Below are 13,654 nucleotides of genomic sequence, written 5' to 3'. Positions count from 1 at the left end.
TCCACGCAGTCAATGTAACCCCTTAAACCTCACCATCCTTAACCCTGAATCCTGGCAGACTCAGGGAGTCCAAATGGGCCTCCACATTGACAGTAGAGGAATAGACCCAGGAGCCTACATCTGGGTTGGATATCGGGAACACCCACTCACAAGTAAAGCCCACTCTGTGTTCCACTCCTTCTATGAAGAAATGGAAAAGCCCTTTTCCATTCTGCAAACAATAAAAAACCTCTCTATAAGCCTAGCTGAAGTAGTAGGGGCAGCCTTAAATGTCTCCTCATGCTATGTATGTGGAGGTACTAGTATGGGAGACCAAAGGCCCTGGGAAACTAGAGAATACAATTACAGCCAACCATGTAATGAAACTGGCCTCCCAGCTATCCCCTGAGATAGTATGTGGCCCTTTGCAAACTTCTGTCATAGGAAAATATTGTGCTTCAAGGGCCTGCCTAAACTCTTCTAAATCTCTTGGAAACCTAATATGTATAGGGAGGAAATTCCAAAATTACACCACCAATATGATGGAGCCTTGAGGAACATGGAATGAATCTGAACCTCATTCTCATAAGTCGTACTTTCCCTAAATTAATCACAGTGTGGAACTCCACTACAAAGGGCCCCTTTGCTGTCCCAAATGGTCTGTACTGGATTTGTGGAAAAATCACATTCTGAGAACTTCCCTGAAACTGGTGTGGTACTTGTATGCTTGGTAAAATAAACCCTCTTTCTTCCTCGTTCCCTTAGCAGAAGGGAAAGAGCTAAGCCAGCCCGCATATCAAAACATAAGAGAAAAAAGGGCTGTCATTACCTAGGGGGTGAAGAATTGCCCCCTGAGCACATAATCCAGTACCATGGGCCAGCAACTTGGGCAGAGGATGGCATGTGTGGTTATCGAACCCCTATCTATAGGCTAAACTGAATCACCTGCTTACAAGCCATGGTAGAAATAATAACTAATGAAACCACCCATGCTCTAAACTTACTAGCCCAACAGCAAACTAAATTCAGAAACACAACCTATCAAAATCATCTCATTCTAGACTATCTCCTGGCAGCTGAAGGGGGAGTTTGCAGAAAATTCAATCTAACTGCTGCCTTGAAGTAGACACTGGAAAGATTATCAATGAAATTACAAGCAAAATGGTAAAAATTGCTTATGTTCCAGTGCAGACCTGGAATGGCTGGAACTTAAGTAATCCCTTTGGAAGCTGGTAGTCAATGGCAGACAATTTCAAGCTTCTAGTGGGAATAATTGCCTTCCTCATAGGAGGTAGAACCATACTTCCTTATCTCCTCCCTCTCAGCATAAACAGAATATGCACCCTAGTAAATGGTAGAGTAAAAATGCAGACAACTGCCCATCTCATGGCTCTATGTACATACCAGTCAGTCCAGACTCTGACAACAGTGATGCTGAAGCTTAATAACCTTAAGCAGGTATCAAAGGGGGGAAGTAATATGGCCTGCTCATAAATTCAAACTTGTTCTAAATCCAAGTATGCCTAGTTCCCTGGATAGCCAATTGAGAGGTATAAACTCTATAGGTTTTAGATATTCAGGGAGGATGCAAACTGTGTTAAGCTTGCCTGGAATGTGGGGGTTCATGTTAAAAGCTTGCTTGGAATGTGGAGAATATGTGTTAATTCAAGCTTACCTGGAGGATATAACCTATCTGATACTCAGATAAAACACTTGAAGAAACTAACTAAAAGGTCCCTTTGCATATAAGTGCCATTTGACTCCCCACTCCTACATCCTCTGTATAAAATGAATGCAAAAATCCTATTTGGTGCTCAGTTTTTATTAGGACAGGAGTCCACTGAGTTCAGCCAGTCGTAATAAATCTTCCTTCTCAGTTTCTCATGTCCTGGCCTTCAATACTGCATACACCTGACTTCTTTCTGACACCCGACTTCTCTCTGCTACAACACCATAATAATTACCAATTCTGTTTAGCACAAGGTCAGGTGTGGAAGGGTTAAGAGCAGGGGAAGTTGTGAGAGTTGGTGGTGGGACCAGAAAGCATCTCATAGTATCTTGTCCTTGTCCTAAGTTGGACTGAACTTCAAGCCACAAGAAAAGAAAATGGAAAAGTTCCTTCTCCCAGTGTGATTGGATGAAAGCCTATTTCAGGCCTCAGACACACAACTCGCACAGTCAAAGCTTTCATGACCAGAGGTGAGCTGAAGGGCCTCTACTCTCTTCATGGAGTAAGATTCTGGCCCCCATCTGCCTACCCCCTTACCCCATGACCCCATCCCAATTGAATATATATGTCAAGGGAAGTGAAGAAGGAATGGGAAGGTCCTCAATATTTTGTGTCCATTCCTCAGCCTGAGAGTAACTGTGCTTTCACATATCATTAAAAGGCATATTCTTCTATGCTTATCTGAACAATGGTGAAGGTGTTTGCTTTTTTACAAACTCACAAAAGGTGAGAGCCAATTTGATGATCCGTGAAAGAGGGAATATGACTATTTGATGGCTGTCCACTTACACCCTGAAAGATTATGGACTGAGTTAGCCCCATGGGTCTGAAGTTCCTCTGTTGGGTGGCACACACCTAAAGTTCCTGAGTACTTTCCTAAGACTGTATCTACCTGAAAGCTGCATCAGGGCACCAGTTTGAACATCCAAAGCACACAAAGCAGGGCCTGGAGAAGAGGAGCCTGAAGACTGCAAACCACTTAAAACACCATCACAGCTTCCTCCTCATTGTCATCTTATCCTGTTCCTCAGAACCTTCATGGTACTTTGACTTGCTCTTAGATGTGATTGAACCCCTGATCTTGGGCTCCTCTTTGGCTCTGTATCCTCATGACCACCTAGATCCTTTAACACCCAAATGTTGACAATGTGAGCAGTCAGCTACAGTGCTCCTAAAAGAAGAAGGTAAAGAAAGAGAGAGAGAGACCCCACTCTGTTCTGAGGGTGAATGCTCCTCCTTCACTCATTGGGAGGTTTGCAAATTGCTCACAGACTTCCTCCCAGTACCCTGTGCTCCCCAAGCCTTGTGGAGGCACATCCATCTGGGCATCTTGGCTGAGTGACCAAGAAGGTGTCATTGGGCACCTGCTTTTCCTGACCCTGAGAGTCTCGTCTGCCCACCCTTTATTCCCTGAGACTCTGAAGTGACAGCAGATATATTTTTCTTCTCCTGAAATGTTTGTGCTACTGAGATAGGAAAAAAAAAACAAATAGCCTGGTTTCATTTTCATTTCCTGTAAATGAAGTCCCAGAACAATGAGCCAGCTTCCCCCACTGAAGGGTGGAGCACAAGTCAGAGGTTGTTTAGAGGACTTCTTGCAGGCTCAGGCTATTTGCCTTGTTACCTCAGGTAGGGCAACGGCTTTCTCAGCCCTTTCCCACTGCGGTAACCACACTCACACAAGGGACCTTCATTTCACATGCAAGGACAGGTTTGTGGAGCATTTCTGTTGCAAGGGCTGCAGAAAGGACTTCACCAGACACATCGTTTCTGCTCCTGTAGTGGAAACAGTTGAAGGAGATCCCAGACGAGAGAAATCACTTTTCCTGCCAGTTCTGGTAAGTGAGAAACACATGCGATCAGGTGACCATTTTGGTGCTAGAGGGCTGGGGGGCAGGGCTGACAGGGAGAGAGCAGTGCTTCAATCTAGGCAGGCTGGGTCATCTCCACTATTCAAGTGGATCAGGCAATGAGAGGAGGAGAAAATTTGCCGAAGGCCAGGAAACGCAAGTTCGCTCTGATAAGTGAAAGATTCTCAACCCTCAACACCCACAACGCAAGTCTCTCAACAGCTCCAAGACTTTCATCTTTCATATTATAATGTTCTTGTAGGGCAGGTAAGAGAAGCAGTTAGAACCTTATGTACAGATATTTACCTAAGTTATATTAATATGAAATTCTCACATTCCCTCTTATTTCTCCGTGTTCACAATGCATGAACACATTCTCAGAGACGGAAGGACATAGTCCAGGGTCCTACAAAGAGTTCAGTACCACTTACAACATTGTGACTTTTGCAATAGAAAACAACAAAGAATAGAAACACACACACCATTTCAGATGAGCTGTAGGGTCTAAACAGCAAGTCAGGGCTCTATATGGTAAGATTTTCTCAAGACACAGAATTTTGAAGTCCACATCCCCATGTGCTAAAGACTGTCATTCTGAGGTCACTCCCTGTGTCCCTGGCTCCTCCTTTCCTCAGGTTTCATTGAACCCCTATATCTGCCTTGCTTCTCTACTTTCAGGTGATTGCTCATGACTCAGCAGGCAGTTGGACATCTTTAAAGCAAAGTGTAGGAGTCCCTACCCCTTAGGCTTCTGAGCAACTTGGGATGGACATACCACTGGGAAACTTGTGGAGGGATCCCAGGAGATGTGAGAGGAGGCACCAAACTGGTCTGTTAGGATTCTATCTGCAAAGGGAAAAGGAGCTCTCTCTGGATTAGTTTCTCATCCTCATTGCTCAGTTACTTTTCTATCCCACAGATCATGAAGAAGTAAGTGTGTCATTCTGATGGCAATGAATATGAAAATAATTCCTTTAGCCTCAATGGAAAAGGCTTATCTTAGCCTCATCAGAATCTTAGTTCATATCTCTGTACATACATACTCTTGACATGTAGAAATATGTATTGCTCACCTGTTTCCTGTTATTTAAAATCTTTTCTGTCCATCATTGTCCTTTTTTTTTAAAGGATTTATTTTTAGTTATTTCTCTCCCCTTCCTCCCCCCATTGTCAGCTCTCTGTGTCCATTCACTGTGTGTTCATTCACTGCTTGTATTGTCAGGCAGCACCAGGAGACTGTGTCTCTTTTCTGTTGCATCATATTGCTGCATCAGCTCTCCATGTGTGCAGCACCACTGCTGGGTGGGCTGCAGTTTTTTAATATGGGGCAGCTCTCCTTGCAGAGTGCACTCCTTGTGCATGGGGCACCCCTAAGCGGAGGTGCCCCTGCATGGCACAACATTCCTTATGTGCAGCAGCACTGCATAGGCCAGCTTACCACATGGGTCAGGGGGCCCTGGGTATCAAACCCTGGACCTTTCATATGGTAGGCAGATGCTCTATCAGTTGAGCCATGTCCACTTCCCAACCATCATTGTCTTTTTAATAAAAGGAGATAAAAAAGGGACACAGCAGAAAAAATCCCTATACTCATGGACATTGGAGAGCAAGTGAGCAGAGGAGAAAGAGAAAAGGAAGCCAATTATATATTTTATCAAGTAGTGAGAAGAACACTGGAGGAAATTAAGGAATGAAAGTTCATGGAAAAGGCAGAATGGGAAGTGTTGCAAAATTAGTGTGGAAGTCAAGAGAACCCCACTGAGAAGATAAGATCTGGAAGGGGCAGAGCATAAGCGTGTAGCCCCCAAAGCAAAGAAACCATAGACAGGTCAGGTCTGCATGTTGGAAGAATGGGAGGAATGTGATGGAGATGAGGAAAGGGATAGGGAGGTAAGAAAGTGGAGTAGGAGGTGAATTGAGACAGACAATGGGAGCCGGGTCAGGGAGACCCTTAAGCAGGTTGTTTTTCCCCAGAGTGAGGCAGAAGCCTGTGGACTGTTGTGAGCAAAGGGAGTTCATGGCCTGGCACTGTTTTAGAGATTCAATGCTTGCAATTTAAGTTTGTAGGGATGCAAGTGCAGAGGTGGATCTCCTCAAGGGGACTATCTTCAGCATCCCAGGTAGAAAAATTGGCGTCTTGGACATGGTGGTAGGAGTATGAAAGGGTTATACATAGACATGGAGGATGAAGTCACAGAATGCTGGTGTGGAAAGCGACAGAAAGAAAATTGCCAAAATTATGCCATGCCAACAGGAGAAATGCATGGCAATTACTTAGAAGAGAAGACATTGTGGAAAGTGTGGGACTGAGACAGAGATAGGTTTTAGCCACAATCATTTACAACAGATCATTGTGGACATACAAGTGGGAGGTATTGAACCAACACGGGTTATTTGGATCTGAAGGTCAAGGGAGATGCCTAAGTTGAAGATGTACATTTGGAAGTGACCAGCAAGTACGTGGTGATGAAAGACCTGGGACATGCTGAGATAACAAAGCGAAAGAGTGTGGAGGGAGCAGAGTCAGGACTGAGCCCGGGACACTCCAATGTTTAGATCTCACTATGGGGAAGAGGTGTGTGCAAAGCATTGAGTGGTTCAGCCTCACCCACTTCCTGAATTAAGTAACAATGGGTAATTCATCTTATTTTAAATTTACCTTTAAATTGAAATGTCTTCTCATTACTCAATTATCTCTCCTTGTTATGCCTAAAATTTCACTGTACAAATACATTGAAATTATTTTCTCTCCAGATGGAGTCCCTACTGCTCTGTGTAAGAGAAGAATAAAATAAGATCTTCCTTTACTTCTTTTTTTTTTTTTTTTTGGCTGAAGTATAACCACAACTGTTGCTCCTTTTCAAGATTATCAATTGCACAGATATTTCAAACTAGGCGTTCAAAAATAACTTAGATTACCGTCAAAGCCTTCACCTATAAGAAGGTATAAAAGACTTTGGATGATGGGGTGGTGGGAAATATACTTTGAGGGTGGTGTTAGGTTTCTGAGGTCCCCAATGGGACAGATAGAGGCTCCATGACAGTGACATCAAGCTAGACTGGCAGCTTCAATGGGAGCACTGGGAGAGAAGTTGGAGGGCACTACAGCTGGAGAACAGTGAACTGACATCTGACCCAAGCCTGAGAAATTTAAATGTTAAGAATTGTGTAATCAAACTATGGCAGGCAAGCAGAGGAAGAAGGAACCGAGTAGAGGGTTTGCTGGGCAAGGGGTAGTGATGTGTTTCAACTGTGTCACACACGGGGTCTCAGGATATGAGGTACCTCAGGTCCCTTTTCAGAGGGCTTTCTAGAGGAGGAAGTATGCAGTGTGGGTTCAGGGGGGAGGATGGGTAGTGGATATAGGGCCTCTAAGCATCAGAACAGGAAGAGATCACCTAGGCCTTGAGTAGATGGAAAAGGAGATTCCTAAGGCTGCTCCAGCGTTCTCTGATCCTTAGAATTTCCAAGGTGTGTAAAGCATTTGTAAAGGGTTTTAGGGTTCAGACCTCACCCAAGACGCTCTGTTGTAATAACCTTCTAGATTGGTGGGTGTCTCTTTTTCACACTATAACAAGGGTTCCTGTCATCTAATTGTCTTGGCATCCGTGGTACTAAGCATACCATAAAAATAATACAGCCCCTCTACACAGTCCACTCTGCTCCCCATCATAGCCTATCACAGTCTATTGAGTACAATATATATTAGCACAGTTTATCTTCAATGTGATTATTAATGCATGTAATGGTATCCATAGAAACCATATGGTCATGCTTTGGAGTTTATTCCCTAAAATCATCCACAAAAAGGTTAATGAAAAAAAATATCATTCAATTCCTAACTTACTGAACTCAGTATTATTTCAGGAATCTATCCATTTGATGTGCAAGAAGCCTAGTTTTTTCTTTCTGAGTATAGAGTAGTCAGACAAATGTGTATATCCCATGACTTTCCCGTATTAATAGACACAATTTACAGGCATAGATGCTGTAAAATAGAGACCCATACACAACGACTAAGCACAATGGAATCTTTTCCACCCCTCCCATGACACAGTAAAGGTGAACAGACCATCAGCTGGCACTCTGTACCACATGTTCAATCAGAGCCAGTCCCTTTCCATCTTCAAGGAATGTCAGCTCTATGAGGACAAGGATTTACATCACTTTCCTCTCTATGCAGACAAAGCTTGGCACACAGCAGGCACTTGATGGGAATTTGTTTAATGTGATGGACCATTTCATCAGTCTACTTTGTTAGGTTAAAGCGTCCAGTTGTTTGCTCAAGTACTGACCCACGTGTAACTTAGAGGATATTTTGTAGCTGGGATTTGCATGAATAATTAAATGATTGCATCTATGATCAAAAAAGGAGATCACACTCAGCAATGTGGGAAGTCTCCTCAAGCAATCAGTTGGAGGTCTTAAAAACCAGAACTGAGGATTTCAGAGGTTAGAATAGGAAACCAGACCCACCTTCAGTCTTGGCTCTTGAGAGCATTTATATCCAGCCAGCTTCCCCAGGTTTCAGGTTCACCTTTACTGGAGTGTCCAGGTTGTACCCCCACAGTCATGTATGCCAAAGCCTTACAGGGAACTATAATAAGAAATTATAAAGAATTATAAAGATTTATAATAAATCCCTTTATCTGTCTAGGTAGAAATATCTAGACAGATTGCATGACAGCAAGATGAGAGATAGATAGATAGATAGATAGATAGATAGATAGATAGATAGATAGATAGATAGATAGATATTGATAGATCACCCACTGGTTCTCTTTGGCTGGAGAATGTGAATACACTTAAAGACTGAAGGAAAAAGAAATCATTGGACAATTCACATGCTATTGCCATTCTTCTGTTTATTGCCTCGAAGTTTATTGTGACCACTTTCCTAAGCATATGATAATTTCTGAAAATGTAAACTCAGTGTGGCTGATAGCACATGTTTGCATGTCACAGAGGCTTAACTTCAAACCCTTTTCATCTATTTGAGAGACAACACTAGATTTTAGTCAGTAGAATAAAACCGCATATAAATATTCTTAAAGAAAGTTACTATCTGTTTAATACTGTTCAAATGAGGCCACATGCCCTAATGATTTAACAATTTGGGTTTTCAGTCAGACTCAATTTTGTCCATGGCTTCAGGGTCTTTCAGTGAATTCAGAACTTTTCTAAGTGCCAATGCCATCCTTGCCCACACTTAACAGTATATCATCTATCAATCCCCTTCAAATGGCAGGACTGGTCACCATTTAGGTTCTGTTTATAATACCAACAAAAAGCAAATTTTATCAACAAATTTTATCAACAAAAAGCAAATTTTAAAATAAACCCACATATATGACACCTGGCAAATTCTCAAAATTTCTTCTGGATGGAGGATGTCCACTCCTTGCCAGATTCACATTCTTCCCTCAGCCATGAGGAGACTTGCTTTATTCTCATACTAGGATGACTGGCTTAAAATTTGGCCTGACTATTTGGGCTTCTCCTTTCTCAGGCTCCAACTATCTGTCCACTAAGAAAGGCCCTGGGCATGAGGGGACTTGGGGGTCCCCTAATAGCTGCAATCTACAGAAGCTGCAGCCCCAGCAGGGATCCAACTGTGACCCTAGCTATACATCCTGGACAAGTTCAGAGAGGATGTCCTCCATCCAAAGCCTCTAGGAAGTTGAGGCTCCAGGCTGTACTGTACATGCCATCTCCATAACCAGATGCCCATCACCAACTTGCCTATGATATTCCAAAATTAAGAATGTTTTCTGCTCTGGACTCACTTCATTTGTCCTGGAACCCAAAGGGATGCGCATTTTAGAAAAAAATGGAAGGCAAGCCCTGACCAAAGAGTTTCAGTATGTCCTTCGCTTCATGAAAAACACTGCCAAGCCACATCCACCGAATATGCATTTTAACTCCTTTATCCCACCTCAAAATATATGCATTTGATGTGGAGAGGTCCTGGACTCAGACCCAGGTAGCTGTGCTAGAATCAGGGAGGGTGGCAAAGGAGAGCGGTTGAGCCTTGGCAATGGATGCTGTCCTATCACAGTTCTCTTTTCTCATTTGGGACATTACAGGCAGGCTTTTTTTCCTTTCTCAGGTGTAAAACATTAAAAAGTAAGTGAAACCTTTTTATAACCAGACTGGACTCAGATTCAAACTACCATTTAACACTGCACGTTCACATAACCTTTCCACATTCCTGGGTGGTATCCTGACTGGATCAGATATGATTCTTGGTTACATTTGAATATGAGAACAGTTTCATTTTCAAGTTTGAAAATATACAAACCCTTTTCCTCTCCCCCCTAATCTGAAGTGTCTCCCCTGACCCCTTATATAATATATAGGAAAGAGGTCAGTCTGGGCAAGGGTCTCAGGACAGTTTGGTCATCTCATTTTGACAGATATGAGCCCAGTACAGTTCCATTTACCTCACCTGCCGTTCTCAGCTCCTGGAACACAAGAATTGACCCACTGAATACCCTGACACATGGATCAACATACTTTCTAGATAGAAAGAATCTTGATAGCAAATATGCCCCCACATAATTTTGCTACCACTTGATGGAGATATATAATGTATCAACTGGGAAGGACAGGACCCAAGTGAAAAATTAGGTCTGTGACACAAAGATGTCAGAGGCTATCAGGTCTTGATAGGATTTTTCTAAGTGTCTCGCACATTGAGTGGGGAGAGCTACATTGGGTGTTGCTTCCTTTTTATCATGAGCTAAGGTTTCCCACTGAATTTTTTTTCTGAGGAACCGGGAGCCAGGGATTGAACCCAGGACCTCGTATGTGGGAAACCAGTGCTCAACCACTGAGCCACATCAGGTAGCCTCATTAAATTTTCTATTATGTGAGTATTGTTTTCAAAAAAAAATAAAATGTTATATAAATTGAGTGAGATACAAGGGCCAGAGGTAGGAAAGGTTGGGTGGTATGCTGGCACATTTAATTTGGTCTTAAAGAACTGAATTCTCTTTTAAAAAGGTGGTCTTCCAAATGTGGGCTACAGGCTGAGCAAACGCAAACTGTACACAGTGCCCATGTCCTGAAAAGGGAGGATTATCCAAGCTTTAATCTGGAAGAGGGGCAAAAGTCTACTTTCCAGTAATAGCAAGCCCCACGGCCTCCCCTTGGTGTACTAACTCTTCACTCTTCCCTCTTCTCTCCCCTCTCTACTGCTCACAGCTATGGATCAGTCATCATCCTCCAAAAGATCTCCCACAAAACATAATGATTATAATGATTTGGCCTCCAGCTTTGACAAGTTTTTTAAGACAACTCACATAGAAAGCCAAATTATCTCTCAGGAAACCATCACTTTGATTAAATCACAGTTAAAGGAAGGAAATATTCAGGGGGCAGTATCTGCCATCAATGATGCATTAATAGACATTGAGAATGCCCCGATGAGCATTGCTGTGACAGGGGAAACTGGGACAGGAAAATCCAGTTTCATCAATGCCCTAAGGGGACTTAGGCATCAAGGAAAAGGAGCGGCCCCTGTCGGGGTGACAGAGACAACCACGGAGAGAGAGTCTTACCAACACCCCAAGTTTCCTAATGTGACAATATGGGACCTTCCTGGCATTGGGTGCACTAACTTCCCACCAAAAGAGTATCTGAAGAAAATGAAATTTCTTGAGTATGACTTCTTCATCATCATTTCTGCTACACGCTTCAGAGATCATGATGCACAATTAGCTACAGCAATAGAAAAAATGAGGAAAAAATTCTACTTTGTTCGAGCCAAAATAGACAGTGATTTACAAAATGATAGAAAGTGCAATCCCAGCACTTTCAATAAGGAGAGAACCCTGGAAAAGATTCGAGATGACTGTCATGAAAAACTACTACAGGCCAAAATTAGGGTGCCTCAAGTCTTCTTAATCTCCAGCTTTGATGTGTCTGACTATGACTTCCCAAACCTGGAGACCACCCTTCTGAGGGAGCTTCCAGCTCATAAGCGCTACATCTTCATGCTCTCCCTGCCCTGTGTTACTGAGGCCACCATTGACCGAAGAAGGGAATCTCTGAAACAGAAGGTCTGGCTGGAGGCTCTAAAGGCTGGAATCTCAGCCACCATGCCACTCGTGGGCTGCATCAGTGACAGTGATGTGGAGATGCTGGAGGACACCTTAAACCTCTATAGGTCTTACTTTGGGCTAGATAATGTGTCCCTGGAAAACATGGCAGAGGATTTGGACATATCAATTGAACAAATCAAGGCAATCATTAAGTCTCCCCATTTGCTATCAGTGAAGAAAGAAAATGAGTCCTTAGGGGAAAAATTGTTGAAATGTATGGAGAAAACTTTCTCAGTCATTGGGACACCCATTGCCAGTGGTCTTTACTTTAGAAAGACCTTCTATTTACATTCTCACTTCCTTGATACGGTGGCAAATGATGCTAAAGCTCTCCTTAATAAAGAAGAGATTTTCATATCAAAGGTGCACTCCATGTAGGTTCAACAATTCTACAAAATGGAAAAAATGAGGCACCCAGATCTCAACACTTCCTTAGTGTTAGCATTGCCTTGGAAGCTGACCTGATGGAAATGAATTCCTCTAAGCATTAATGGATCGGACTCCACTTCAGTGACTTTCATTTGACAAAATGAGCCATCAGTAATAAAGACTCGATTAGACCCAGATCTCCTAGGGAAATTAAAGGAGGGGAATCTGAAACTCTATCATGAGAGCATCTCAACACCACAGCTACTCTGTGTCCAGGACTGGTCTTTTGCTACTATAATCGTGACAAATTGCTTTGCTCAATACTTAGCATCCCAAACTCAGCATAGAAAAGCAATAACTTCCCCGAGTGTGGGACATGACTCCCAGGCATGAGCCTCCCTGGCACTGAGGGATTCTTACCAAGTGCCAGCAACCAATGCAAATGGAAAAAAAAAAGACCTTGACCAAAAGGGGGGAAAGGTAAAGACAAATGAGTTTATATGGCTAAGAGACTTCAAAGTGAGTTGGGAGGTCATTCCACTTCTTATGCACTTCTCAGCAGGATCTCATTGACAGCCAAATTAGATACTACCACAAACAGAGGGACTTCTGAGGGCTATGGAGACATACAGACACTATACTCAAGAGAGATAGCTCAGGAGTTGGTCCCTTTCCAGTGGGCCCTACTTTGGAATTTATGCTCCCCAGTGTGACAGAGTTGGACTCTGCTGTGGTTTCCCTACATATGGTTCTTCTGTCCTTCTATTTGAACCTATAATTAGTGCTAAGGTTGGTAGGTGTATGCCCAAGAGACAAATCTTGGGGCTTCCCATGTGCCAGCCCAGCCCCAAATCTCAACAGAGCTGCAACACCTACCCTCCAGTTCACTGGACTCACCCAGGACAACTAATGAGGAGGAGACATTGGACAAACAACATATCAACAAACCAAGCGTATCTATAACTGCAAGCAAGAAAATCCCATCCTTTGGCTGTATGGGAATGAAGTCACCCCTCAATTAAATGTGGAGTGGACGTCACCATCACAGAGTCCTCAGGATTGGGGAATGACCTATGGACTAAAGTAGACTTACTAGTATTCTAGTATAGACTTGCTGTGATTCTAGCAATGGAAGAAATATTGATGTGGAGGAAATGACCCCTGGATGTTCTGAGGGTATGGTGAGGGGGAAAACAAGTATAATATGAGAATATTTTCAGGACCTGGGAATCATCCTGAATGACATTACAATGACAGATACAGGCCATTATATATTTTCCATAACCTACAGAATTGAGGGGGAGAGAGAGTAAATTACAGTGTAAACTATAATCCATGCTTAGTGGCCATGCTCCAAAATGTGTCTATCAATTGCAATGAATGTACCACAATAATGAAAGATGTTGCCAATGTGGGAAAATGTGGGAAGTGTGGGGAGTGGGGGATATAGGAATTCCCTATATATTCTATGTAATATTTATGTAATCTAAGTATCTTTTTAAAAAATATATTTAAAAAATATTTCTGGCATCCATAAGTGCTCAATAAATGGTTGATGTGTGCATATATTTAAGTTAATTATAGTCAACCCTGACATTCCCTCATGATGATATGCCCATTCT

At 42.7% G+C, this 13,654-nt stretch overlaps 1 protein-coding gene across 2 annotated transcripts; it reads left to right on the top strand.

The window, feature by feature from the left end:
• Positions 1 to 3,279: 3,279 nt before the first annotated feature.
• On the top strand, positions 3,280 to 13,553 carry LOC131272926 (interferon-gamma-inducible GTPase 10). 2 transcript variants are annotated; one of them, XM_058283791.2, is made up of 3 exons: positions 3,280 to 3,546; positions 10,332 to 10,404; positions 10,765 to 13,553. In XM_058283791.2, exon 3 carries the CDS (start codon positions 10,767 to 10,769, stop codon positions 12,039 to 12,041), a length of 1,275 nt encoding a protein of 424 aa, XP_058139774.1. In that variant the 5' UTR covers positions 3,280 to 3,546; positions 10,332 to 10,404; positions 10,765 to 10,766; the 3' UTR covers positions 12,042 to 13,553. The 2 variants fall into 2 exon arrangements, with proteins under 2 accessions (XP_058139774.1, XP_004468631.1); XM_004468574.4 differs by lacking the exon at positions 10,332 to 10,404.
• Positions 13,554 to 13,654: the final 101 nt, after the last annotated feature.

Source organism: Dasypus novemcinctus, chromosome 2 (assembly GCF_030445035.2).
Source record: "Dasypus novemcinctus isolate mDasNov1 chromosome 2, mDasNov1.1.hap2, whole genome shotgun sequence".
NCBI lineage: Eukaryota > Metazoa > Chordata > Mammalia > Cingulata > Dasypodidae > Dasypus > Dasypus novemcinctus.
Note: the sequence above shows the minus strand (reverse complement) of the source record. Positions and strands in the feature narration are given on the sequence as shown.